The sequence below is a fragment of the Bombina bombina genome, chromosome 9 (assembly GCF_027579735.1).
Source record: "Bombina bombina isolate aBomBom1 chromosome 9, aBomBom1.pri, whole genome shotgun sequence".
NCBI classification, from domain to species: Eukaryota; Metazoa; Chordata; class Amphibia; order Anura; family Bombinatoridae; genus Bombina; species Bombina bombina.
The window spans coordinates 186,800,963-186,822,657 of record NC_069507.1 but is presented as its reverse complement, the minus strand read 5'-3'; the positions used below and the strand labels follow the sequence as shown (position 1 = coordinate 186,822,657).

Below are 21,695 nucleotides of genomic sequence, written 5' to 3'. Positions count from 1 at the left end.
GATATAATGTTTGTGTTAGTGTCTGTGTGTATGTTTGTGTATATGTATATATGTGTGTGTGTGTATATATATATATATATATATATATATATATATGTGTATGTGTATATATATATATATATATATTTATATATGTGTGTGAGTGAGTGTCTGCGTGTGCGTGCGTGCGTGCGCGCGTGTGTATATATAAAAATTAATTAAAATTAAGGGGGGGAGATAAAAAACTGAAATTAAAATCCTCCATGTCTCAAACTTGAATCAATGTAAATTTTGCATAGGAAATTAGCACATCTAGGCAAGATTCCCTGCTCGCTTTTTCCCAGAAATACCTAATATACAATGTTACCATTGCACAAGGGAATTCTGGGAAAGATATGCAAATTAGATATGCAAATTCTTAGTTTTTTTGCTTTAAAATACTGTTTTAACACAGCTATCCTTTTAACAGGATTATTACAGCAAACCAGAAATCACTCACTATACAGCCTGTTTCGTTTCCTATGCAAATATTTACATTGATTTAATTTTGAGACATGGAGGATTTTAATTTCAGTTTTTTTATCTCTCGCCTTAATTTTAATGAATTTTGGTTTAATCTTGAAAATAGCTTTACCAATGCAGCAACCAGAAATCTATCTCCTACTGATGAGTTCCAAAAAGAACGAAACAGGCTGTATAGTGAGTGATTTCTGGTTTGCTGTAATAATCCTGTTAAAAGGATAGCTGTGTTAAAACAGTATTTTAAAGCAAAAAAACCCTGAGAATTTGCAAATCTAATATGTTGTATATTAGGTATTTCTGGGAAAAAGCGAGCGGGGAATCTTGCCTAGATGTGCTAATTTCCTATGCAAATATTTATATTGATTTAATTTTGAGACATAGGGGATTTTAATTTCAGTTTTTTATCTCCCCCCTTAATTTTAATGAATTTTGGTTTAACCTTGAAAATAGCTTTACCAATGCAGCAACCAGAAATCTATCTCCTACTGATGAGTTCCAAAAAGAACAAAACAGGCTGTATAGTGAGTGATTTCTGGTTTGCTGTAATAATCCTGTTAAAAGGATAGCTGTGTTAAAACAGTATTTTAAAGCAAAAAAATTGAGAATTTGCATATCTAATTGCATATCTTACCCAGAATTCCCTTGTGCAATGGTAATATTGTATATTAGTTATTTTTGGGAAAACGCTAGCGGGGAATCTTGCCTAGATGTGCTAATTTCTTATGCAAATATTTACATTGATTTATATATATATATATGTGAGTGTCTGTGTATGTGTGTTTTTGTTTGTGTGTGTTTGTGGTGACCTTAAGGACTGATTGCTCACTGGCTGAAAAGCAGAAGTCCCATTACTTTACTTGTGGTCAGTGACATGCCTCACAAGCATAAACATTTTTTTCTCAGTACAGGAGCATCCCATTTACAAAGAGCAAAATAAAAATATGAGTATTATGTACAAGGGGTCATGGCTTGGGTGGACCATTTCTTATTGTGTTTACTGCTGCATATGGAATGCTAAAGGCTTAAAGGAGCGAATATTAGATTAAGAATAATATGCAGTTGTATTTTCTTCATGTTGGCCTCAATCACAACATTTCCGATATCAGCTTCCCATATCAAGGTTTTGGTTTCAGCTGATATGGTTAGCATGTTATTCATGTAATCATAATCCCAAAGCAACCATATAACGATAGAAAAAGAGTGCACACACTGCCCATACTGACAACATAAAATATGCATTTAAATGGGTAAGCAGTGGTGCGGATGGAACCGGATTGCAATAGTTAACTATGAAAGCCGCAACTAACTGATCTCCTTTAAAAATATGATTTTAATAAAGCCAGTACTGTTTGTGACAAACTCGACAGTGCAATTAAGATGTGCAATCAAATATTAAAAATGAAAAATAAAATTCCTTCAATTGTGATGTTGTTGTCCTGAAGTGCTCTAGAAGTATGTCCATTCTGCCAAGGATGTATTCCAATGACAATAGAATAATGTCACACATGCCCATTAGTATTTTCCTTGCTGAGTGAACAAAGGAGTCATATGACTAGAGCTTTGCTGTAACCTTAACAGATATGAATAGACTATTGTATGTGTCAGTTTTGGCAGATGTCACAGTTTCTATTTCGAAAACATACTTTTCACAAGAAAAGTATTTCTCAGGATTTTTTCGGCTAAAAATGCGTTCATGTTTTTAACAAATGAAACAATATAGCTTTGTGATCCCTTGAGAAACACGGCTCCTAATTCGGTCAGAAAGCAAAAAAGTATTTCCGGGAGAAAATCGCTGATCAATTTTGATCGACCCCTTTATATTTTAATCTTAGAACATTTAATGTACAATTAAATATTGGTGTAAATGCCTGGATGCTGACATGGACTAGTATTTGTCCATTTCCATGATGGCTGCTGGCTAAAGCATACTATAATGGAAGCTTGGCATTTGATACATGTAATTTCTTGACATGGTAATGTGCCCCACTATAAAATATGAAATATATTTTCATATATATAACAATTACATTTTTGCTCTCAATTGGTTTTACCTGAATTATCCACTCTCTTTTTAAGTGTTTCCCTACGTATTATACACCATTTCTAACAGTCAAACAGCCCTTTCTAATGATACTATATATGGATACATAAAATAACCATAAATAATAATTTATTAATGGCTGTCACAGTGCTCACATGACCACGGCCCACTCCTGAGTAGGCTGACCATAGTGCCGCCTTAAAAAGGGACACATATAAAAAATACATAAGTCAGGGTTCTCATAATGGAACATTATTCAAAACCATTTCTTTAAACAGCCCTGACATATGTATTTTTCATATGTGTCCCTTTTTAAAGTGGCAATATGGTCAGCCGACTCCTGAGGCATCCAGTGATTGCCACTGAACCTGATACCAGCATACTGGGATCTATGCTGCTTTTAAAGTATACAGTCACTGTGATTGTATATACAGTAACACTCAAACGTGACTGTTACTGCATTGTTGCCAGATGCCTCACATGCAGACATCCCGCAACAGATTTAGAGACACGCTAATTTCAGAGTGTCCATCTTGTTATGAAGGCACCATAATTTGAGCATTAATGGGCATGTGATCGCAGGGACAGGGTGTCCCTGTTTCTGTGGTCTCCATATACTGCTATTTATGCACTCCTTCACTGTAAGAGCCCAGGACATCTGGTCATTAAGAGCTAAATGACTAGGGCCATAACTTGTACAGCGCTGGTCATTAATGTGTTAAAAGAAACCTTCTTCCAATACAGTCTGGATCAGCCAATGAGAATGCATGCTGGAGAATCAGTTGTGCCCAAACACGCATTTTATTTAACTCTCACAAGAAATGTTTAAACATGTTTAAAGGGATACTGTACTTCAAATATTTTATTGTGTTAAAAAAATGGATAATCCCTTTATTATCCATTTTTCAGTTTTACACAGCCAAAATGGTTATATAAATATACTTTTTACCTCTGTAATTAGCTTGTATCTAAGCCTCTTCTGACAGCCCCCTTATCACATGGATATTTGTTTATTATCTATTGACTTGCATTTTAGCGAATTAGTGCTGTGTCCTGCACAACTACACAAGAGAGAGCACACAGTTGTCTATATGGCACACATGAATTGGCAGTCTTTTGTTGTGAAAAGCTAATACAAAAACATTTGATAAGAGGCTGGCTGTAGTGGCTTAGCTTAGAAACTTAGAAGTTTAAACGTTATGAAGTATATTAATATAACACTGTTGTTGGTGCAAATCTGGGGCATGGGTAGTAAAGCCGTTATCTATTTTTTTAAACAACAATAATTTTCGGGTAGACTGTCCCTTTAATAGATATTCTGTTTGCATAATATACATTTTTTGTTTTTCATGTCCCTTTAAAAAATTCATACTTCATTATCAGTTTTTTTTAACCATTTTTGGTGATGGGTTTGCTTAATGCAACTTGATTCAAGAATAAAATCATAATGGCAGTTTTAGAAATATACAGAGTTTGTACCTTTAAGAATTTGGGTTTCTCTCTCCTGTACTCACCAGTTGTTAATTGTTCTAAACTTGTACTGAAAATATTTTAGGGTGCTCAGTTATTGTGGTGTTCCCTCTGACTCAGATTAGAGGAAACTTGTAAAAATGTTTTCTGTTTTCCGAGTATTTCTTACCTCACGATTATCAGCTACGATAACAAGCTCCACGTACTTGGTCATCTTCAAAGTGTCTCTTTTAGGCTGTCAAAAACAAAAAGCAATAAAACTTTTTTTCAGAATAGTCTGAACAGCTCATTTTCTGCTTAGGCGCTCACTTTTCGCTCACAGTTTAGGTTTCCAAATTAATGTAATCTGCCTCATCAATTTAATGTAATAAGAAAGGGAAATGGATATAATTCAAAATGTTTGCAACAGATGACTTTTACTATTGCATAGATTTTGTAAATATATTTTGTATCCTATACTGTCCCCATATGCATCACAGTGACACTGATTTAAAATAAAGTCACATTTACTTGTATTATTCTTACTATTGGTTGACTTTGTTTAAATGTCGCACCTCTCCTTAAAGAAAGTATACTGAGGTAGGCTCATTAGCGTGCAAGTCTTGAGCACTATATTTACAACTTTATTACAAACATATTTGCTATATAAAGCTAAAAGGGACATTTCGGTCAAAATTTAAATTCACATAGCTTAATTAAATAATGCTTCTAGTGAAAGTTATCATTGTTTAAATGTTAACATTTTTCTATGCACGTGCATGTGAAGCATAGATATATTTTCTCAGTGCACCAGCATTTGAAATAGTGCAACTGCTCAGAGCACCAGTGGGGATTGTATCATGTCAGCAATTAACAAACTGAGTAATTACTCTATTATACATGCATCATAGGCTCTCTGAGCATGTGCTGTGTTTAAAATGCTGCTGCACAGTGCATATTTAAATACACTTTTGAAACAGCTATAGTTTTTATAAGAAGCATTTTTGCTAATACATTTATATTACAAAAATGCTTCTATTCAAAACTGAAATGCATCCATGTGGATTCCAATTTTGGATGGCATGTCCCTTTAAGACATGTACAAACTCATGAGCTCACCTCAGTATACTTTAATGTAAAGCAACTGTTTCAGAAAAAGAATATCAAGAGAAAGAGGCCAATTTGATAATAGAAGTACACATTTTTTTTTGTATTAAACTGTACTGAATCTTGAAAGTTTATTTTGATTTACATAATCAAAAGACAATGCAATAACAGTCTTAATTTTACAGTTACTTCTATGCCCCCTATATCATGTGACAGTCATCCTCCAATCACAAAACGCATATGCATATATACTGTGAATGCTTGCACAAGCTCTATTACAGTAGTATACTTTGGCTGTACTATTCTTTGTCTCTTTAAAGGGACATGAAACCCACAATTCTTCTATCATGGTTTAGATAGAAAGTGCTATTAAAAAAACAAAAAAAATCAAATTTACTTCTATTATCAATTTCTTTCCTATGGCATGGAGAATCCACAAAACATTCTAATTACTAGTGGCCAGCAGGAGGAGGCAAAGAGCACCCCAGCAGAGCTGTTAAGTATCACTTCCCTTACCCATAACCCCCAGTCATTCTCTTTGCCTTGATCACAGGAGGATGGCGAATATGGTGTCTGAAGATTTTTTAATCCTTTTATGGGTACTTTTCCCTGAAAGCAAGGATTGGGGTCTAGCTGTGTCCATCTCTTTAGTAAGAGTAATGGTGGCTATTAGCAGTTAGAAGACGGTGAGGTGGTCTTTGCTTAACTTCTAACATTATTGCTACCCTTATTATAGAAAGCCAGAATTGATTACTCTGTTCTTTTCTTTCTATAGGTGCCTGGTAGAAGTGGAGAAACTGCCTCACCTCAGAAAACAGCACCTACCTGACAGCAGGATCCACAGGTAAGTGCTTTCCCTTCTAGGTTAGAAGGTACTGGCACTATAGGGGTTAAATCCTTGTGGAAAGCGTTTGAATTCTGTTTTAGGGGCACTGCTTATATGTGAAAGAGGAATCATATTTTATTGGGGCTCAGAGATGGAGAGTGTATGAAGTGTTTGACAGGTGTTTGCTTTAAACTTGTTTGGGGCAATCACTTTTCAGCTCAGCTTATTTGGCCCAATCACATTTTGCTGTGCTGCTGCTGGTATTCACAGCATTTTTGTTTGGCGCAATTTTTTATTATTGCGGTCACGTGACCGCTCCTCCGCACTTCCGGTTTTTCGGCTTCTCTGTTCAGATCGGAGATTGCCGTGGCGAGTGCAGAGGTTACAGTTTCCTCTGTCTGCAGTTGTTTTTTTTTAAGTGGATATGAGCTGTTCCGGTTACAAGGAGGTGATCTTTGCTCCGGGTGTGTCCAGTTTTCTGTGCAAGTGGGATAGCAACTTCTGGAGGGGTAAGACCTCAGCAGAGCTGAGGTTTTTAGGTGTTTATTTATTAGGTATGGTTTTTTTTACTGCTTCACATAAACATAATTTTTTTGGCATTTAAATTTTTGTTAAATGCTAGGAACTGATACCCAATTATGGACGCTAATGCTGAAATTTATTTTTTTTTAAAAATGCTTATTGTGTTTTGAGTCTAAGACAATTCCTCCTGTACAGTTTTGCTCTTCATGTCTAAATAAAACTTTAATGTCTCTCCCTGAGCCTCCTGTCTCTCAGGATAGTGTTATGCTAGTATTGCCTCAGCTTTCTCCTCAAGCTTCCCAAGCTTCACATCCAGTGCCTTGTGGTTCCTCTCAACAACCTCCTGGGGGGTGGGTTACCTGGGGATTTCACTGCACAGATTACTTCTGCTGTTTCCGCAGATTTATCAGCTTTTCTAAGATTACTGGTAAGCGTAAGAGGAAATCTAAACATATTGATGTTAGTAAGGTTGACTCCGCTAAGGGTGCATTGGTCAGTCAGTTTGTCTCAGTTATCTGATGAGGATGATTCTTCAGTGGCTTCTGAGGGGAAATTGTTAGATTTTGATACTGTAGTGACCAATTCTGCAGATTCAGAGGAGATTAACTTCAGATTTAAGTTAGAACACCTTCGAGTTCTTTTAAAGAAGGTTCTTGCTACTTTGGAAGAATCCGATACATCTGTTCCGAAGAATCCAAAGAGGTCTAGTAAGCTTAATAGGGTATATGATGTACCCTCATCTCTGGAAGTGTTTCCATTTCCAGACCGTATGGCAGGTATTATAACTGAGGAACTGGATAAACCAGGGATTCCTTTTTCCCCATCCCATGTTTTTAAAAGATGTTTCCTGTTGCTGATGCTATTTGTGACTCGTGACACACGGTGCCCAAGGTAGAGGGAGCACTCTCTACTCTGGCTAAGAGAACTACTATTCCTATTGAAGATAGTTGTTCTTTCAAAGATCCCATGGATAAGAAGCTTGAGGCTTTTTTGAAGAAGATGTACATTCATCAGGGATTACAGTGGCAACCTGTTGCTAGTATTGCTACAGTTACGGGTGTAGCATCTTATTGGTGCGATGACTTATCTAATCTTATGCTAGAGGAGACTACTATAGAGGAGATCCAAGACAGGATCAAGGCTCTTAAACTATCCAATACCTTTATTTGTGATGACAACATGCAAGCAAGTTCTTAGGCTGGGTGCTAAGATTTCTGGTTTTACTGTTTTAGCTCACAGAGCTCTGTGGTTAAAATCTTGGTCTGCAGATGTTACATCCAAGTCTAAGTTTTTATCTTTGCCTTATAAGGGTAAGACCTTGTTTGGTTATTCCTTTCATAACTTTAAGGGACAAAAGTCTTCCTTTTCCAAGTCGGATCAATCCATGTTTTCTTGGAGGTCCAGTCAGCCTTGGAATAGGGGGAAGCAAGCCAAGAAGTCTTCTGTTGATTCTAAATCAACATGAAAGGGCTGCCCCTGATCTTGTAGTGAATCAAGTGGGGGGCAGGCTTTCTTTTTTTTTTGGCAGGCTTGGATATGCGAGGTTCCAGAACCTTGGGCCAAAGATATAGTATCCCACGGTTACAGAATAGGATTCAAATCTTGTCCTCCTAGGGGCAGATTCCATCTGTCAAGGTTATCTGTGACCCAGATAAAGAGAGAGGCTTTCTTAAACTGCATAAAGGACCTAGCATCTCTGGGAGTTATTGTTCCAGTTCCTCTAGAGGAACAGGGACTAGGATTCTATTCAAATCTTTGTGTAGTTCCTAAAAAGGAGGGAACTTTTTGTCCCATTCTGGACCTAAAGTGTCTCAACCAATTCCTCAGGGTTCCATCCTTTAAGATGGAGACCATCCGTTGTATTCTTCCTTTGGTTAAAGAGGGTCAAGTCATGACGACCATAGATCTGGAGGACGCGTATCTTCATGTTCCCATTCACAGGGATCATTACCAGTATCTAAGGTTTGTCTTCCAGGACAAACATTTAGAGTTTGTTGCCCTTCTTTTTGGCCTTGCTACAGCTCCCAGAATTTTTACAAAGGGCTCTTCTGGCAGTGGTGAGATCCCAGGGTATTGCTGTGGCATCTTACCTAGATGACATCCTCGTTCAAGCTCCATCTTTTCATCTAGCAAAATCTCATACCGAGATGTTGTTCTATATTCTACGTTCCCACGGGTGGAAAGTGAATCTGGGAAAGAGTTCCCTTGTACCAGATACAAGGGTGTGTTTCTTGGGAACAATCATAGATTCCCTGTCCATGAAGATTTTTCTGACGGACATCAGGAAATCCAAACTTCATGTATCTTGCCTCTCTATCCAGTTTGCTCTTCGTCCATCTGTGGCTCAATGCATGGAGGTGATTGGACTGATGGTTGCCTCCATGGACATCATTCCTTTTGCTCATTTCCATCTGAGACCTCTGCAACTATGCATGCTAAGTCAATGGAACGGGGACCGCTCTGTTTGGATTCCCCAAAAAAGAGTCTCTCTCTCTTGGTGGATTTCACATGACCATCTGTCTCGGGGTACATGCTTCCTGAGGCCTTCCTGGGTGATTGTGACCACGGACGCGAGCCTGTTCGGCTGGGGACTGGGGAGCAGTTTGGGGTTTCTTAAAAGCACAGGATCTGTGGACTCCAGAGGAGTCTTCTCTTCAAATAAACATCTTGGAGTTGAGAGCAATTGTCTATGCTTTAATAGCCTCAACTAGCTTTGGTCTGATTTATCCAACAGGGAGGAACTCGGAGTTCCTTGGCAATGAAGGAGGTGACTCACATTCTCCAGTGGGCGGAGTATCACGATTGCCATCTCTTTGCCATCCACATACCAGGGGCAGACAACTGGGAGGCAGATTTTCTGAGCAGGCAGACTTTTAATCCCAGAGAGTGGGCTCTCCACCCAGAGGTTTTCACAATGATAACTCTCAAGTGGGAGGTTCCAGAGTTAGATCTGATGGCATCTTGTCAAAACTTCAAGCTTCCAAAGTATGGTTCAAGGTCAAGAGAGTCTTAAGCCGTTCTGGTAGATGCTCCTTGGAGCTTCAATCTAGCATACCCGTTTCCTCCGTTTGCGTTGCTTCCACGAGTAATTGCTTGCATCAAACAGGAGAGAGCTTCTGTGATTCTAATAGCTCCTGCATGGCCTCGCAGGATCTGGTTCGCAGATCTGGTGATGATGTCATCTCTTCCGCCGTGGAGGTTACCTTTCAGGAAGGACCTTCTACTTCAGGGTCCCTTTCTTCATTCAAATCTGGTTTCTCTGAAGCTGACTGCTTGGAGATTGAACGTCTAAGTTTGGCTAGACGTGGCTTCTCTGAGAAAGTCATAGATACTATGCTTCAGGCTCGGAAACCGGTTACTCGCAGAATTTATCATAGGGTATGGTGTAAATACCTTCATTGGTGTGATTCAAAGGGTTTTTTCTTAGAACAAAGTAAGGGTTCCTTGATTTTTGGCTTTTCTTCAGGAGGGCCTGGAGAAGGGTTTGTCAGTCAGTACTTTGAAGGGTCAGATTTCTGCTTTGTCTCTCTGTCTATTCTTCTGCTTAAATGTCTGGCAGTTCTGCCAGATGTTCAGTCTTTTGATCAGGCCTTGGTCAGAATCAAACCTGTGTTTAAATCTGTTGCTCCTCCTTGGAGCCTTAACCTTGTTCTTAGAATTTTGCAGCAGGCTCCATTTGAGCCGATGCATTCTGTTCATTTTAAATTACTATCTTGGAAGGTTTTGTTTCTTCTTGCTATTTCTTCTGCTCTCAGAGTTTCCGAACTTTCGGCTCTGCAGTGTGATTCCCCTTACCTTATTTTTCATGCTGATAAGGCGTACTAAGCTGGGGTTTCTCTCTAAAGTAGTGTTGGGTCACAATATTAATCAGGAAATTGTTGTTCCCTCTTTTTGTCCTAACTCTTCTTCCCAGAAGTAACGTCTTTTGCATAACTTGGATGGTGTGCATGCTCTTAAATTTTATCTTCAAGCAACTAAGGATTTTCGGCAGTCTTCTGCCCTGTTTGTTATTTTCTCTGGTAAACGTAGGGGTCAGAAGGCCACTTCTACTTCACTTTCTCTCTGATTGAAAAGTGTTATCCGTTAAGCTTATGAGACATCTGGACAGCAACCTCCTGAGAGAATTACAGCTCATTCCACTAGAGCTGTTTCATCTTCATGGGCTTTCAAAAATGAAACTTCTGTGGAGCAAATCTGCAAGGCAGCCACTTGGCCCTCCATACATACTTTTTCCAAATTCTACAAATTTGATACTTTTGCCTCAGCTGAGGCTTCTTTTGGGAGAAAAGGTCTTCAAGCGGTGGTGCCTGTCTTGTTCTCCCTACCTATTCATTCTATGTCCTCTAGCTTGGGTATTGGTTCCCGCTAGTAATTAGAATGTTTTGTGGACTTTCCATGCCATAGGAAAGAAAACTAAATTTATGCTTACCTGATAAATGTATTTATTTCCAGGCATGGCGAGTCCATGACCCGCCCTTATTTAATTTAAGACGGCAGTTTTTTTCTATAGTCCTCAGGCACCTCTACACCCTTGTGTTATCTTCTTTTTCCGTTTCCCTTCGGCCGAATAACTGGGGGTTATCAGTAAGGGAAGTGATACTTAACAGCTCTGCTGGGGTGCTTTTTGCCTCCTCCTGCTGGCCAGGAGTGAATATCCCACTAGTAATTAGAATGTTTCATGGACTCTCCATGCCCGGAAATAAATTTATCAAGTAAGCATTAATTTAATTTTTTATTCGTTCTCTTCTTAATTTTTGTTGAAAAGCAGGGACATATGCTTAGGAGCTGGACAATTTCTTGACCACAATATGGCAGCAGTTTTGCAAGTGTTATCCATTTGCAAGAGCACTAGATGGCAGCACTATTTCCATCCATGTAGTGCTCCAGATGCCCACCTAAGTATCTCTTCAACAAAGAATATCATGGGAATGAAGCAAATTTGATAATATAAGTAAATTGGAAACATTTTTTTAAATGGTATTGTCTGAATCACAAAATAACAATTTTGGGTTTAATATCCCTTTAAGCCAATGCAACACATATTTACCCCTTCAAATGTATACATTTGAGATACACTGCCTATGTTAACCTTATTTTTTATTGTTTGATTGATAGGAAGAACAAGAAGACACTACTTAACATGTTTTGCAAACTCTTCATTAATATGCTTAATGCAAGATAATACAACATTTAAAATGACTTTCCTCTTAGTGCTGGTAATATGTCTTCAATTAATAGCACCTTTCTTGCTTTTTTATGTTAAAACAAGCATTGCAGACGTGTGCAAAGAAACCGTGAAAGATTAATTATGCAATTCTTCATTTACTATCACTGCAAATTGTTACAAGGGCATCATAAATCACACACTACTGTTTAAGGTAATATGCATGGAAATTTTCTTGTTTTGCTTGATATCTTACCAATATCAGAAACATATTTGATTCATATTTCAACAGCTTTGTATTTTTTAATTTTTTTTATTTTTTTTGCTTCCTGCAAATTGTTTCCTTATCATTTTTAAACATACATCAATGTTATTATGGGTCTGTCTCTGATATTTGGCATCAATATTTATGTGTATATAAATACAACTGAATGTATCATTGTGTCACAATTGTCCCCCAGACTCTATTCCAAAATACAAGCCCTAAAAAGGCTAATTTGAAATCAAAGTCTGTAGTTCCACAAAGTACAATATTTCTCATGTAACATTTCTGGAATATAAATTACATCTGTTTCTTTTTTACTGCACATTTACAGCACTTGACTGAACATAAATTTAGGACATTATTAAACATTTTATTAGCAGGACACCTATTGAGTAAAATATGCTTCTACAATAAAAAGTCATGTTTCTTATATGTGAAACCCTTAAAGGGACAGCAAACACCTTGAGATATTTATATAAAATAAGTTAAAAGTAATAAAAACAACTTTGCAATTTATTTTCATGATTTATTTTGCTTCTGTTTCAGGTAATGTAGCTCTAAAAATTAGCCATTTCTAATTATCAGAACATGAAGTGCACCCACCCTGCTGACTGCTCAAGAATTACTCTGCCAGTTGCGGACCTAATCAACAGAGGGCAACTGAGATAACTCAGTCTAAAGCAATAGCAAGAATATACATGCAGCTCTTTATATTGATTTTAAAGGGATACTAAACCAAATTTTTATCTTTCATGATTCAAATAAAGCATGCAATTTTAAGCAACTTTCTAATTTACTCCTATTATCCATTTTTCTTCATTCTCTTGCTATCTTTATTCAAAAAGCAGGAATGTAAAGCTTAGGAGCTGGCCCACATTTAGCCACCAATCAGCAAGCGTAACCCAGGTTCTAAACCAAAAATGGCTCCTAAGCTTTATATTCCTGCTTTTTAAATAAAGATAGCAAGATAACAAAGAAAAATTGACAATAGGAGTAAATTGGAAAGTTGCTTAAAATTGCATGCTCTGGGGCCTATCTATCAAGCTCCGAACGGAGCTTGACGACCCGTGTTTCTGGCAAGTCTTTAGATTCGCCAGAAACACAAGTTATGGAGCAGCGGTCACAAAGACCGCTGCTCCATAACCCTGTCCGCCTGATCTGAGCAGGCGGACAGGAATCACCGGCATTCAACCCGATTGAGTATGATTGGGTTGATTGACACCCCCTGCTGGCAGCCCATTGGCCGCGAGTCTGCAGGGGGTGGCGTTGTACCAGCAGCTGGTGCAATGCTGAATACGGAGAGCGTATTGCTCTCCGCATTCAGCAATGTCTTGCAGACCTGATCCGCACTGTCGGATCAGGTCCGCAAGACATTTGTTAAATTGGCCTCTGTATCTGAATCATTAAAGAAAAAATGTGGGTTTAGTGTCCCTTTAAGGATAGATAGATAGATATCTAATAGAAAGATGTAGACATTGTACACAACTATGTATAGACTGGCTGCCCCACCCAGCACCTGGACTTTAGGGCCACAGCTGTACCTATGGTACTTTTTTGCCCCTTATCTCTGCTACATATCTGTCCCTTATTGGTTTTAACTAATAACGACTGTAACACAAAGTAAACTTTATACTAACTTTATGACAGTGGCTAACCTGGTTGTCTGCTGACTAAAACCCTGACTAGATCCTCCAAATAAGACATATGGTGGGTGGAGTTTGACAATTAGTAATAATAATAATTGCAATTCATTTATTTAAAAAATTTTGAGCATTGGCTGATATGCTTTTCTATAGAAACAATAGAAATGTCTAATTACAATCACCTAGATTATGAGTTTTGCGTTAGGCTTAAAAAGCAGCGTTGGCCGGTCCCAACGCTGCTTTTTAACGCCCGCTGGTATTACAAGTCTTGCAGGTACAGGTGTACCGCTCACTTTTTTGGCCAGACTTGGAAATCCCGCAAATCCACTTACGTCAATGGCGTAGCCTATTTTTTCAATGGGACTTGCATAGCGCCGGTATTACGAGTCTGCCAAAAAGTGAGCAGTTCACCCTATCCTGTCAAGACTGGTACCGCATTTTAAAGTCAGTAGTTAAGAGTTTTACACTACAACGCCGTAGCATACAATTCTTAACTAAAGTGCTAAAAAGTACACTAATATCCATAAACTACCTATTAACCCCTAAACCGAGGCCCCCCCACATCTCAAACACTAAAATAAATGTTTTAACCCATAATCTGCCGAACCGTACATCGCCGCCACTATAATAAATATATTAACCCCTAAACCGCTGCACTCCCGCCTCGCAAACATTAGTTAAATATTAGTAACCCCTAATCTGCCTTCCCTAACATCGACGCCACCTACCTACATTTATTAACCCCTAATCTGCCGCCCCCAAAGTCGCTGCCACTATATTAAAGTTATTAACCCCTAAACCTAAGTCTAACCCTAACACCCCCTAACAAATATAATTTAAATAAATCTAAATAAAATTACTATCATTAACTAAATAATTCCTATTTAAAACTAAATACTTACCTATAAAATAAACCCTAAGCTAGCTACAATATAACTAATAGTTACATTGTATCTAGCTTAGAGTTTATTTTTATTTTACAGGCAAGTTTGTATTTATTTTAACTAGGTAGAATAGTTACTAAATAGTTATTAACTATTTAATAACTACCTAGCTAAAATAAATACAAAGTTACCTGTAAAATAAAACCTAACCTAAGTTACAATTACACCTAACACTACAGTATAATTAAATTAATTTCCTAAATTAAATACAATTATATAAAATTATCTAAAGTACAAAAAAAACAAACACTAAATTACAGAAAATAATAAACAAATTACAGGATTTTTAAACTAATTACACCTAATCTAATCCCCCTAACAAAATAAAAAGCCCCCCCAAAATAAAAAAAGCCATACCCTACACTAAATTACAAATAGCCCTTAAAAGGGCCTTTTGCGGGGCATTACCCCAAAGTAATCAGCTCTCTTACCTGTAAAAAAAATTACAAATCCCCCCAACATTAAAACCCACCACCCACACAACCAACCCTACTCTAAAACCCACCCAATACCCCCTTAAAAAACCTAACACTAACCCCTTGAAGATCACCTTACCGGGAGAAGTCTTCACCGAACCGGGCCAAAGTCCTCAACGATGCCGGGAGAAGTCTTCATCCAAGCCGGACGAAGTGGTCCTCCAGACGGGCAGAAGTCTTCATCCAGACGGCATCTTCTATCTTCATCCATCCGGCGCAGAGTGGGTCCATCTTCAAGACATCCGACGCGGAGCATCCTCTTCAATCGACGGCTAACACAGAATGAAGGTACCTTTAAGTGACGTCATCCAAGATGGCGTCCCTTCAGTTCTGATTGGCTGATAGAATTCAATCAGCCAATCAGAATTAAGGTAGAAAAAGTCCTATTGGCTGATGCAATCAGCCAATAGGATTGAAGTTCAATCCTATTGGCTGATCCAATAAGCCAATAGAATGCGAGCTCAATCCTATTGGCTGACTGTTTCTGTAATTGTGTCTGTTAACAAAAGGGTTAATGGTGCACATTACCCACATATATCTTTAAAAATTTCCCAAGAAATTGGCAATCCATATCTGTGTGTATATGCTGTTATATTTGTATATATTGATTTTAATATGCTACCTACACTATGTATTAACTAAGTGCATATTTTGAGAATTGTATACCTGTTATGTGTGACAACCACTAGGTGGTGTTGTAAAAGGGTAATGATTGGTTAGAGTAGACTAAGGACATGGATTACTGGAACCATGTCCTTTGGTCTGATGAGACCAAGATAAATTAATTTGGTTCATATGGTGTCAAGCGTGTTTGATGGCAACCAGGTGAGAAGTACAAAGACAAGTGTGTCTTGTGTACAGTCAAGCATGGTGGTGGGAGTGTCATGGTCTGGGCCTGCATGAGTGCTGCTGGCACTGGGGAGCTACAGTTCATTGAGGGAAACATGAATGCCAACATGTACTGTGACATACTGAAGCAGATTATGATCCCCTCCCTTTGGAGACTGAGTCGCAGGGCAGTATTCCAACAGGATAACGACCCTAAACACACATCTAAGACGACCACTGCCTTGCTAAAGAAGCTGAGGATAAAGGTGATGGACTGGCCAAGCATGTCTCCAGAAATAAACCCTATTGAGCATCTGTGGGGCATCCTCAAATGAAAGGTGGGGGAGCGCAAGGTCTCTAACATCCACCAGCTCCGTGATGTCATCATCGAGGAGTGAAAGAGGACTCCAGTGGCAACCTGTGAAGCTCTGGGGAACTCCATGCCCAAGAGGGTTAAGGCAGTGCTGGAAAATAATGGTGTCCACACAAAATATTGACACTTTGGGCCCAATATGGACATTTCCACTTAGGGGTGTACTCACTTTTGTTGCCATCGGTTTAGACATTAATGGCTGTGTGTTGAGTTATTTAGAGTGGACAGCAAATTTACACTGTTATACAGGCTGTACACTCACTACTTTACATTTCTTCAGTGTTGTCACATTGGCAGGGTATCTGTGAATATTATTAAATAATATATATATATATATATCTGTATATATATATTATTTAATATATATATGGTTGTTAAGACCACAGGATTCATTATACATGAAACTGGTTACAGCAGTTGTATTTACTCTGCCAAATGATTCTTGGCTGTGTAAACCATCCCCCCTCTCTCATTCATCAATGAAATTGTTTGCATAGTTATTTCAGAAAGAACAAAGGCTTAGACTGTTGTATAAATAAAACCAGTGGGCTACTTCAAAGTGAATATTAGCATGATTGAGCCTCAGAGGTGTATGCCCATTTATGGGCTTTCTGCCCAAGATGGATAATGAACTCACATGCCCCCTGGGGGGAATAGACGGTCCATCTGTGGGAATGATTGAATCTACAAACATGTTCAAGGAATTGTAGCCTTCACCATCTACATGTTAAATGATCCCCTGTTGAGCTACATACACATCCTGGCCAGCCATGTGTTCCTTAGAAGCATAGAATCCAAGAATTAAGATTTCAAAATACCTTAACCTATGTACTTTTGATAACAATTTATCTATATAATCTTCATGTAGTTAAGATACTCAAATGAATATATGTGTATATATTCAGACACATATTAAATATGATCATAAAAATCTGGGAGATTGTCTATGCCTAAGAAGGGTAATATTGGAAGCTGAAAATCTAAGAATACAGATTTCAACATGTCTTAACCTATGTATTTTTTTTTTTAAATCATAGAAGTCTTAAGGATCCAAAGTTTGGACAAATCATATATATAGTTTTTAAACATTAAATATGTGCCTCAGACTATTAAATACTAGATACGAATAAATTAATATGAAATGTTCTGTTTGTATAATATTAAATGTGAATGTCTGCTAAATGAAAAATATAAATAACCTATTATTTATATTTTTCAGGCATCTAACAAATACATGTGTGGTTGTCCCATAAATTGTGTCATATGTTTTATGCACTCAGAAAGAGGTGTACTGAATGTGAAATATGCTGTGTTTTTATATGAATATAAGATAATAATAATATGATGTTAGAAATAATACTGATGTTTCATATTAAAATAATCTGGAAAAATTACAAAATATGATCAATGTATATTAAACATACGACCAAACAGGTTTATTAATATAAAGAAATAATGTATTTGATAAAAAAATATAGATTAGATAATTGAACTGCAGCAATATTTGAATGAAACTGTTTGTCACTGTCTGCTGCCCCCGATGGCCTAAATCCAGTATTACAGCCAAAAAACATGTGGCTGTTGAAAATGAAATTTCCCAGTAGCCAATCAGGGAGGCGTCTCCCAAATAACCAATCCGGGACAAGCTTCCGAAGGGCCCATCATCCTAATTTCACTAATGATTAGAATAAAAAGGGGTGGGGTTATATTGCATGATATAAACCCAGGTAAGAGAGAAAAAGAGGCTGCTGCTGAATTTTTGGCTGACAAACTGCTGCCTTGCGATCCAGTCTATTATAAAGCAACCTGGGCCTAATTTTTATCCATCTTGCAAAAATTACCTCTTTTAATTTATGAGGGTAAATTGGATTTATCAGAGGAATCCTGGAAGAATTGATTGGTTAGATGGGTGATGTTTGACTGTTCTATATTTTTAATATTTTAAAGCAAATACATTTGTGGTTGCTACAGTTTAATTACAGTTAGTAAATTTAAAAGGGCGCTTTGTATTTTAAACTTATATTCACAGTCCTGTATAGTTTTAAGCTTGTCTTTTGTATGCTAAGTAATTTATCTTTGTAGTAGAATATCAGAAAGCGCCTAACTAGAGGCTATGGGAGGTGGGTTAAGAGATTGAGTGTACCTTTCTATCAAGTGTAGATAATATTGGTAAAAGACAACACAAGGTTGTATAAAGTTGAATATATAAGCAGTGTAAGAGTTTGACAAATTTAATACAATAAAATAAAATTAAATATATAATTGAAAACATTCAGTTAAAAACATGGATCCATGTACATATTCTAAATACTGTACAATATTAATCAATAAATAACAATTGTTTGATATTAAAACATAAACTTATTTTAAAATTACTTAAAATAATGGGTTGACAAGAAATTGTTGTTATTCAATTTCTTAAAAAATCCTTAAAATGTGGTTTGGGTGTATTGCACCAGTTAGATAATCAATTAGATTGTCTCTAGTTCCTTGATGGAATTATCCTCCTCAGTGAAAGAATGTGAGAAAATGATGATATAAAAAATAAAAATACTTCCTTTAAGTGAAAAAATGTAGTGTTTCAAAAAATCCCGTGTTCAAAACAAAAATATATTGGTGTTTTAAAAATCGGAAATATGTTGAATCAAAAATATATTGGACAAAATAAATATGATAAAAAATTAAACTCAAAAAATCGTGTAGTAATCCAAAAATGGTGATAGTGAAAAATTGGTTAGTGAAAAAAAAGCAGTTTGTGTGGTATGGGTGTAAATCCAATTCTTTATCGATAGTTATTTAGTGGTACAAAGTAAATGTGTTGTTAAAAATGATGATTTAAAATCCTCCTTTCCTTTCTGGCGAATGCTTTGTGGTTGGAGTGTTTTCTAGGGTGTTCAGTCTCTATTAAAAGACTCTATCCTCATAGAACCTACAAACAACAAAACAACATAGTGCAATAATGCTACAGATAAAAAAGAAATAATGAAATATTGCTCACCAAATTCTGTCAACGCGTTTCGGCCTCTCAGTTAGGCCTTTTTCAAGACTATGTTTTCTGGTGAGTAATGGTGGCTATTTAAGGTGTATTCTACCAATCAAAAGGGTTGTGGATTTGGCGCCAAAAAACGCTATCCTGACTTGACCCGGAAGTGTTATTTATCCCTTACGGTTTTTCTATGAGCTCTTTTTTCTGTTTTGTTTTATTTGTTCTTATTTTAAGTGTTCTATTGTTAATTTTCCTTTATATTATGATTCCGTTTAGTATTTTGTAATTGATTGCTTATATTTCGTTTGTTGTGCTTCCCTCGTTAAACCGGATGTTTGTGTTTAGGTGAAACCGGAAGTGTCAAATGTAGGAAGTTTCACTCGTTGAGCCGGATGTTTGTGTCTAAGTAAAGCCGGAAGTGACGTCTTGTCTCTTGCGTCACTTCCGGTATACCCAGTGTTTACAAACATTGCCGGTTGCCATGACAATACCTCCGGTATTGTGTTTTGCAGAGGTGACAAATGAATTAGCGGAGATTTCTCAATATATTGGGTTCCAAGGGTTTTGTATGTTCTATGGATGCCTTATATAATCGTGCCTACATGGTTATTAATATATCCTCGTAATAATTACAATAATATTTAGAAGAATCTACTATATTATTAATACTTAGAAGGGATAGAAATGGACTTAAAATTAGTATATAAAATTAGTATATAAAAAGTATTTTATTACCTCCCAAAAGTGCATAAATCCCTAGAAAGACCTCCGGGCCGACCGATAATTTCGGGGATAGGGAGCCTTTCAAGCAATCTATCGGAATATGTGGATAGGAAGTTACAAAAATATGTAACCAAATTACCATCGTATCTGAGGGACTCCACCCAGATATTAAATATATTGGAGGGCATAGAATGGGAAGAGAACTACATACTGGTCACGTGCGACGTAGCTTCCCTATACACCAATATACAACATGAAGGTGGGGTTGAGGCAGTCAATTTCTTCCTGGAAAAAGATGAAGAACTACCCGAATTACAAAGACAATTTATTCTGGATGGGATACAGTATATCCTTACGCACAATTATTTTTCTAATAATGGGATTTTTTACAAACAAGTATGCGGAACAGCCATGGGGACCAGGTTCGCGCCCAGTTATGCGAATTTGTATATGGGCCACTGGGAACTGATCTTTTGGGAATCATGCCCAGCGAGCGTGGACCTGGTCCTCTACAATAGGTATATTGATGATATAATCATGATATGGAAAGGTTCCATGGATGACCTGCAACACACAATAAATGTTATGAATAACAACACAAAGAACCTCACATTCACGTATGAAATGAGCAAAAAATAAATTACTTTTTTGGACCTCAGAATTGAGATTGTGAATGGAAAATTAGAGACGTCCACTTTCTTTAAGGAAGTGGACTGCAACAACTATGTACACAAAGCGAGTTGTCACCTCGAAAGATGGAAAACTAATATACCGAAAGGACAATTCCTAAGGCTCAAAAAGAACTGTTCCAACCCAAATTTCTTAAAAGAAAAATTTTTGGAAAGAGGCTATGACGAAGAGAGTCTCAATAGGAACATTGAAGAAGTACGACAGAGGGATAGGAGAGAACTCCTAATATATAAATCCAAGAAAACAAATATGAATCCAAAAGAAGACCACCTTACCATTCCCTTTATTACAGAGTTTAGCGAAAACAGAAGAACTGTGGAAAGAATGATAGAAAAACACTGGCCACTACTAAAAGACGACGAGGTGTTAGGAGACAAGCTAACCACCCGACCAGTCTTTATATATAAGAAAACAGAGAATTTAAAAAACAAACTATCTCCAAGCATACCGAGAAACATAGAGAACAAAACCAGAGATGTATTTGGGAAAGAAATTAAAGGTTTCTTCCCTTGCTTGAATTGCAAAGCGTGCAAAAGAGGCATTAAAACGAAGGAAATTATCTCGCATAACACAAAGGTCAAGTACAGGATCAATGACCTAATAATATGCACCAGCAAAGGAGTAATCTATCTGATATGGTGCAGCTGTGGGCTCCAATATATAGGACAAACATCCCGAGTCCTCAAAGACAGAATTAGGGAGCATTTACTAAAAATTAAGCATAAAAACACAGAAACTGCACTGTACAGACATTTCACGAATCACCACCAGGGAAATAAGAGACTTCCACTATACAGGAATACAAATAGTGAAACCAAATTGGAGAGGAGGCAACTACGAAAAAAGTCTACTAACTGCCGAATCAGATGGATTTTCGACATGGATAGTCTATACCCTAGGGGACTGAATAATAGAGAGGACCTCTCACATTTATTTAATCTTAAATGACAAAATGGCAAATCTGAAATGACAAATTACACGAATCGTTATAAGATGACACATAGCCAACCAGCATGTATTTTCATACTAGCTCCTAAAGCTTTTTGTCACCAGACATTTCAGCACCAATACAGGGCCAACAAGAAATTAAGACCAAGTAGGAACCTCACTTTGGGAGTACTAATACTTTTATAGAATAAAAAGAAACTATCTCTGGA

General features: G+C 37.2%; 1 protein-coding gene across 1 annotated transcript in view; it reads right to left on the bottom strand.

Annotated features, from left to right (window-relative positions):
* Positions 1–21,695, bottom strand: part of ADAM12 (ADAM metallopeptidase domain 12) — a 510,388-nt gene that overhangs the window by 455,704 nt on the left and 32,989 nt on the right. Inside the window, exon 4 of the mRNA XM_053692967.1 lies at positions 4,182–4,247. Coding sequence (XP_053548942.1) covers positions 4,182–4,247 — 66 coding nt within the window. The remainder of the gene's footprint in view (positions 1–4,181; positions 4,248–21,695) is intronic.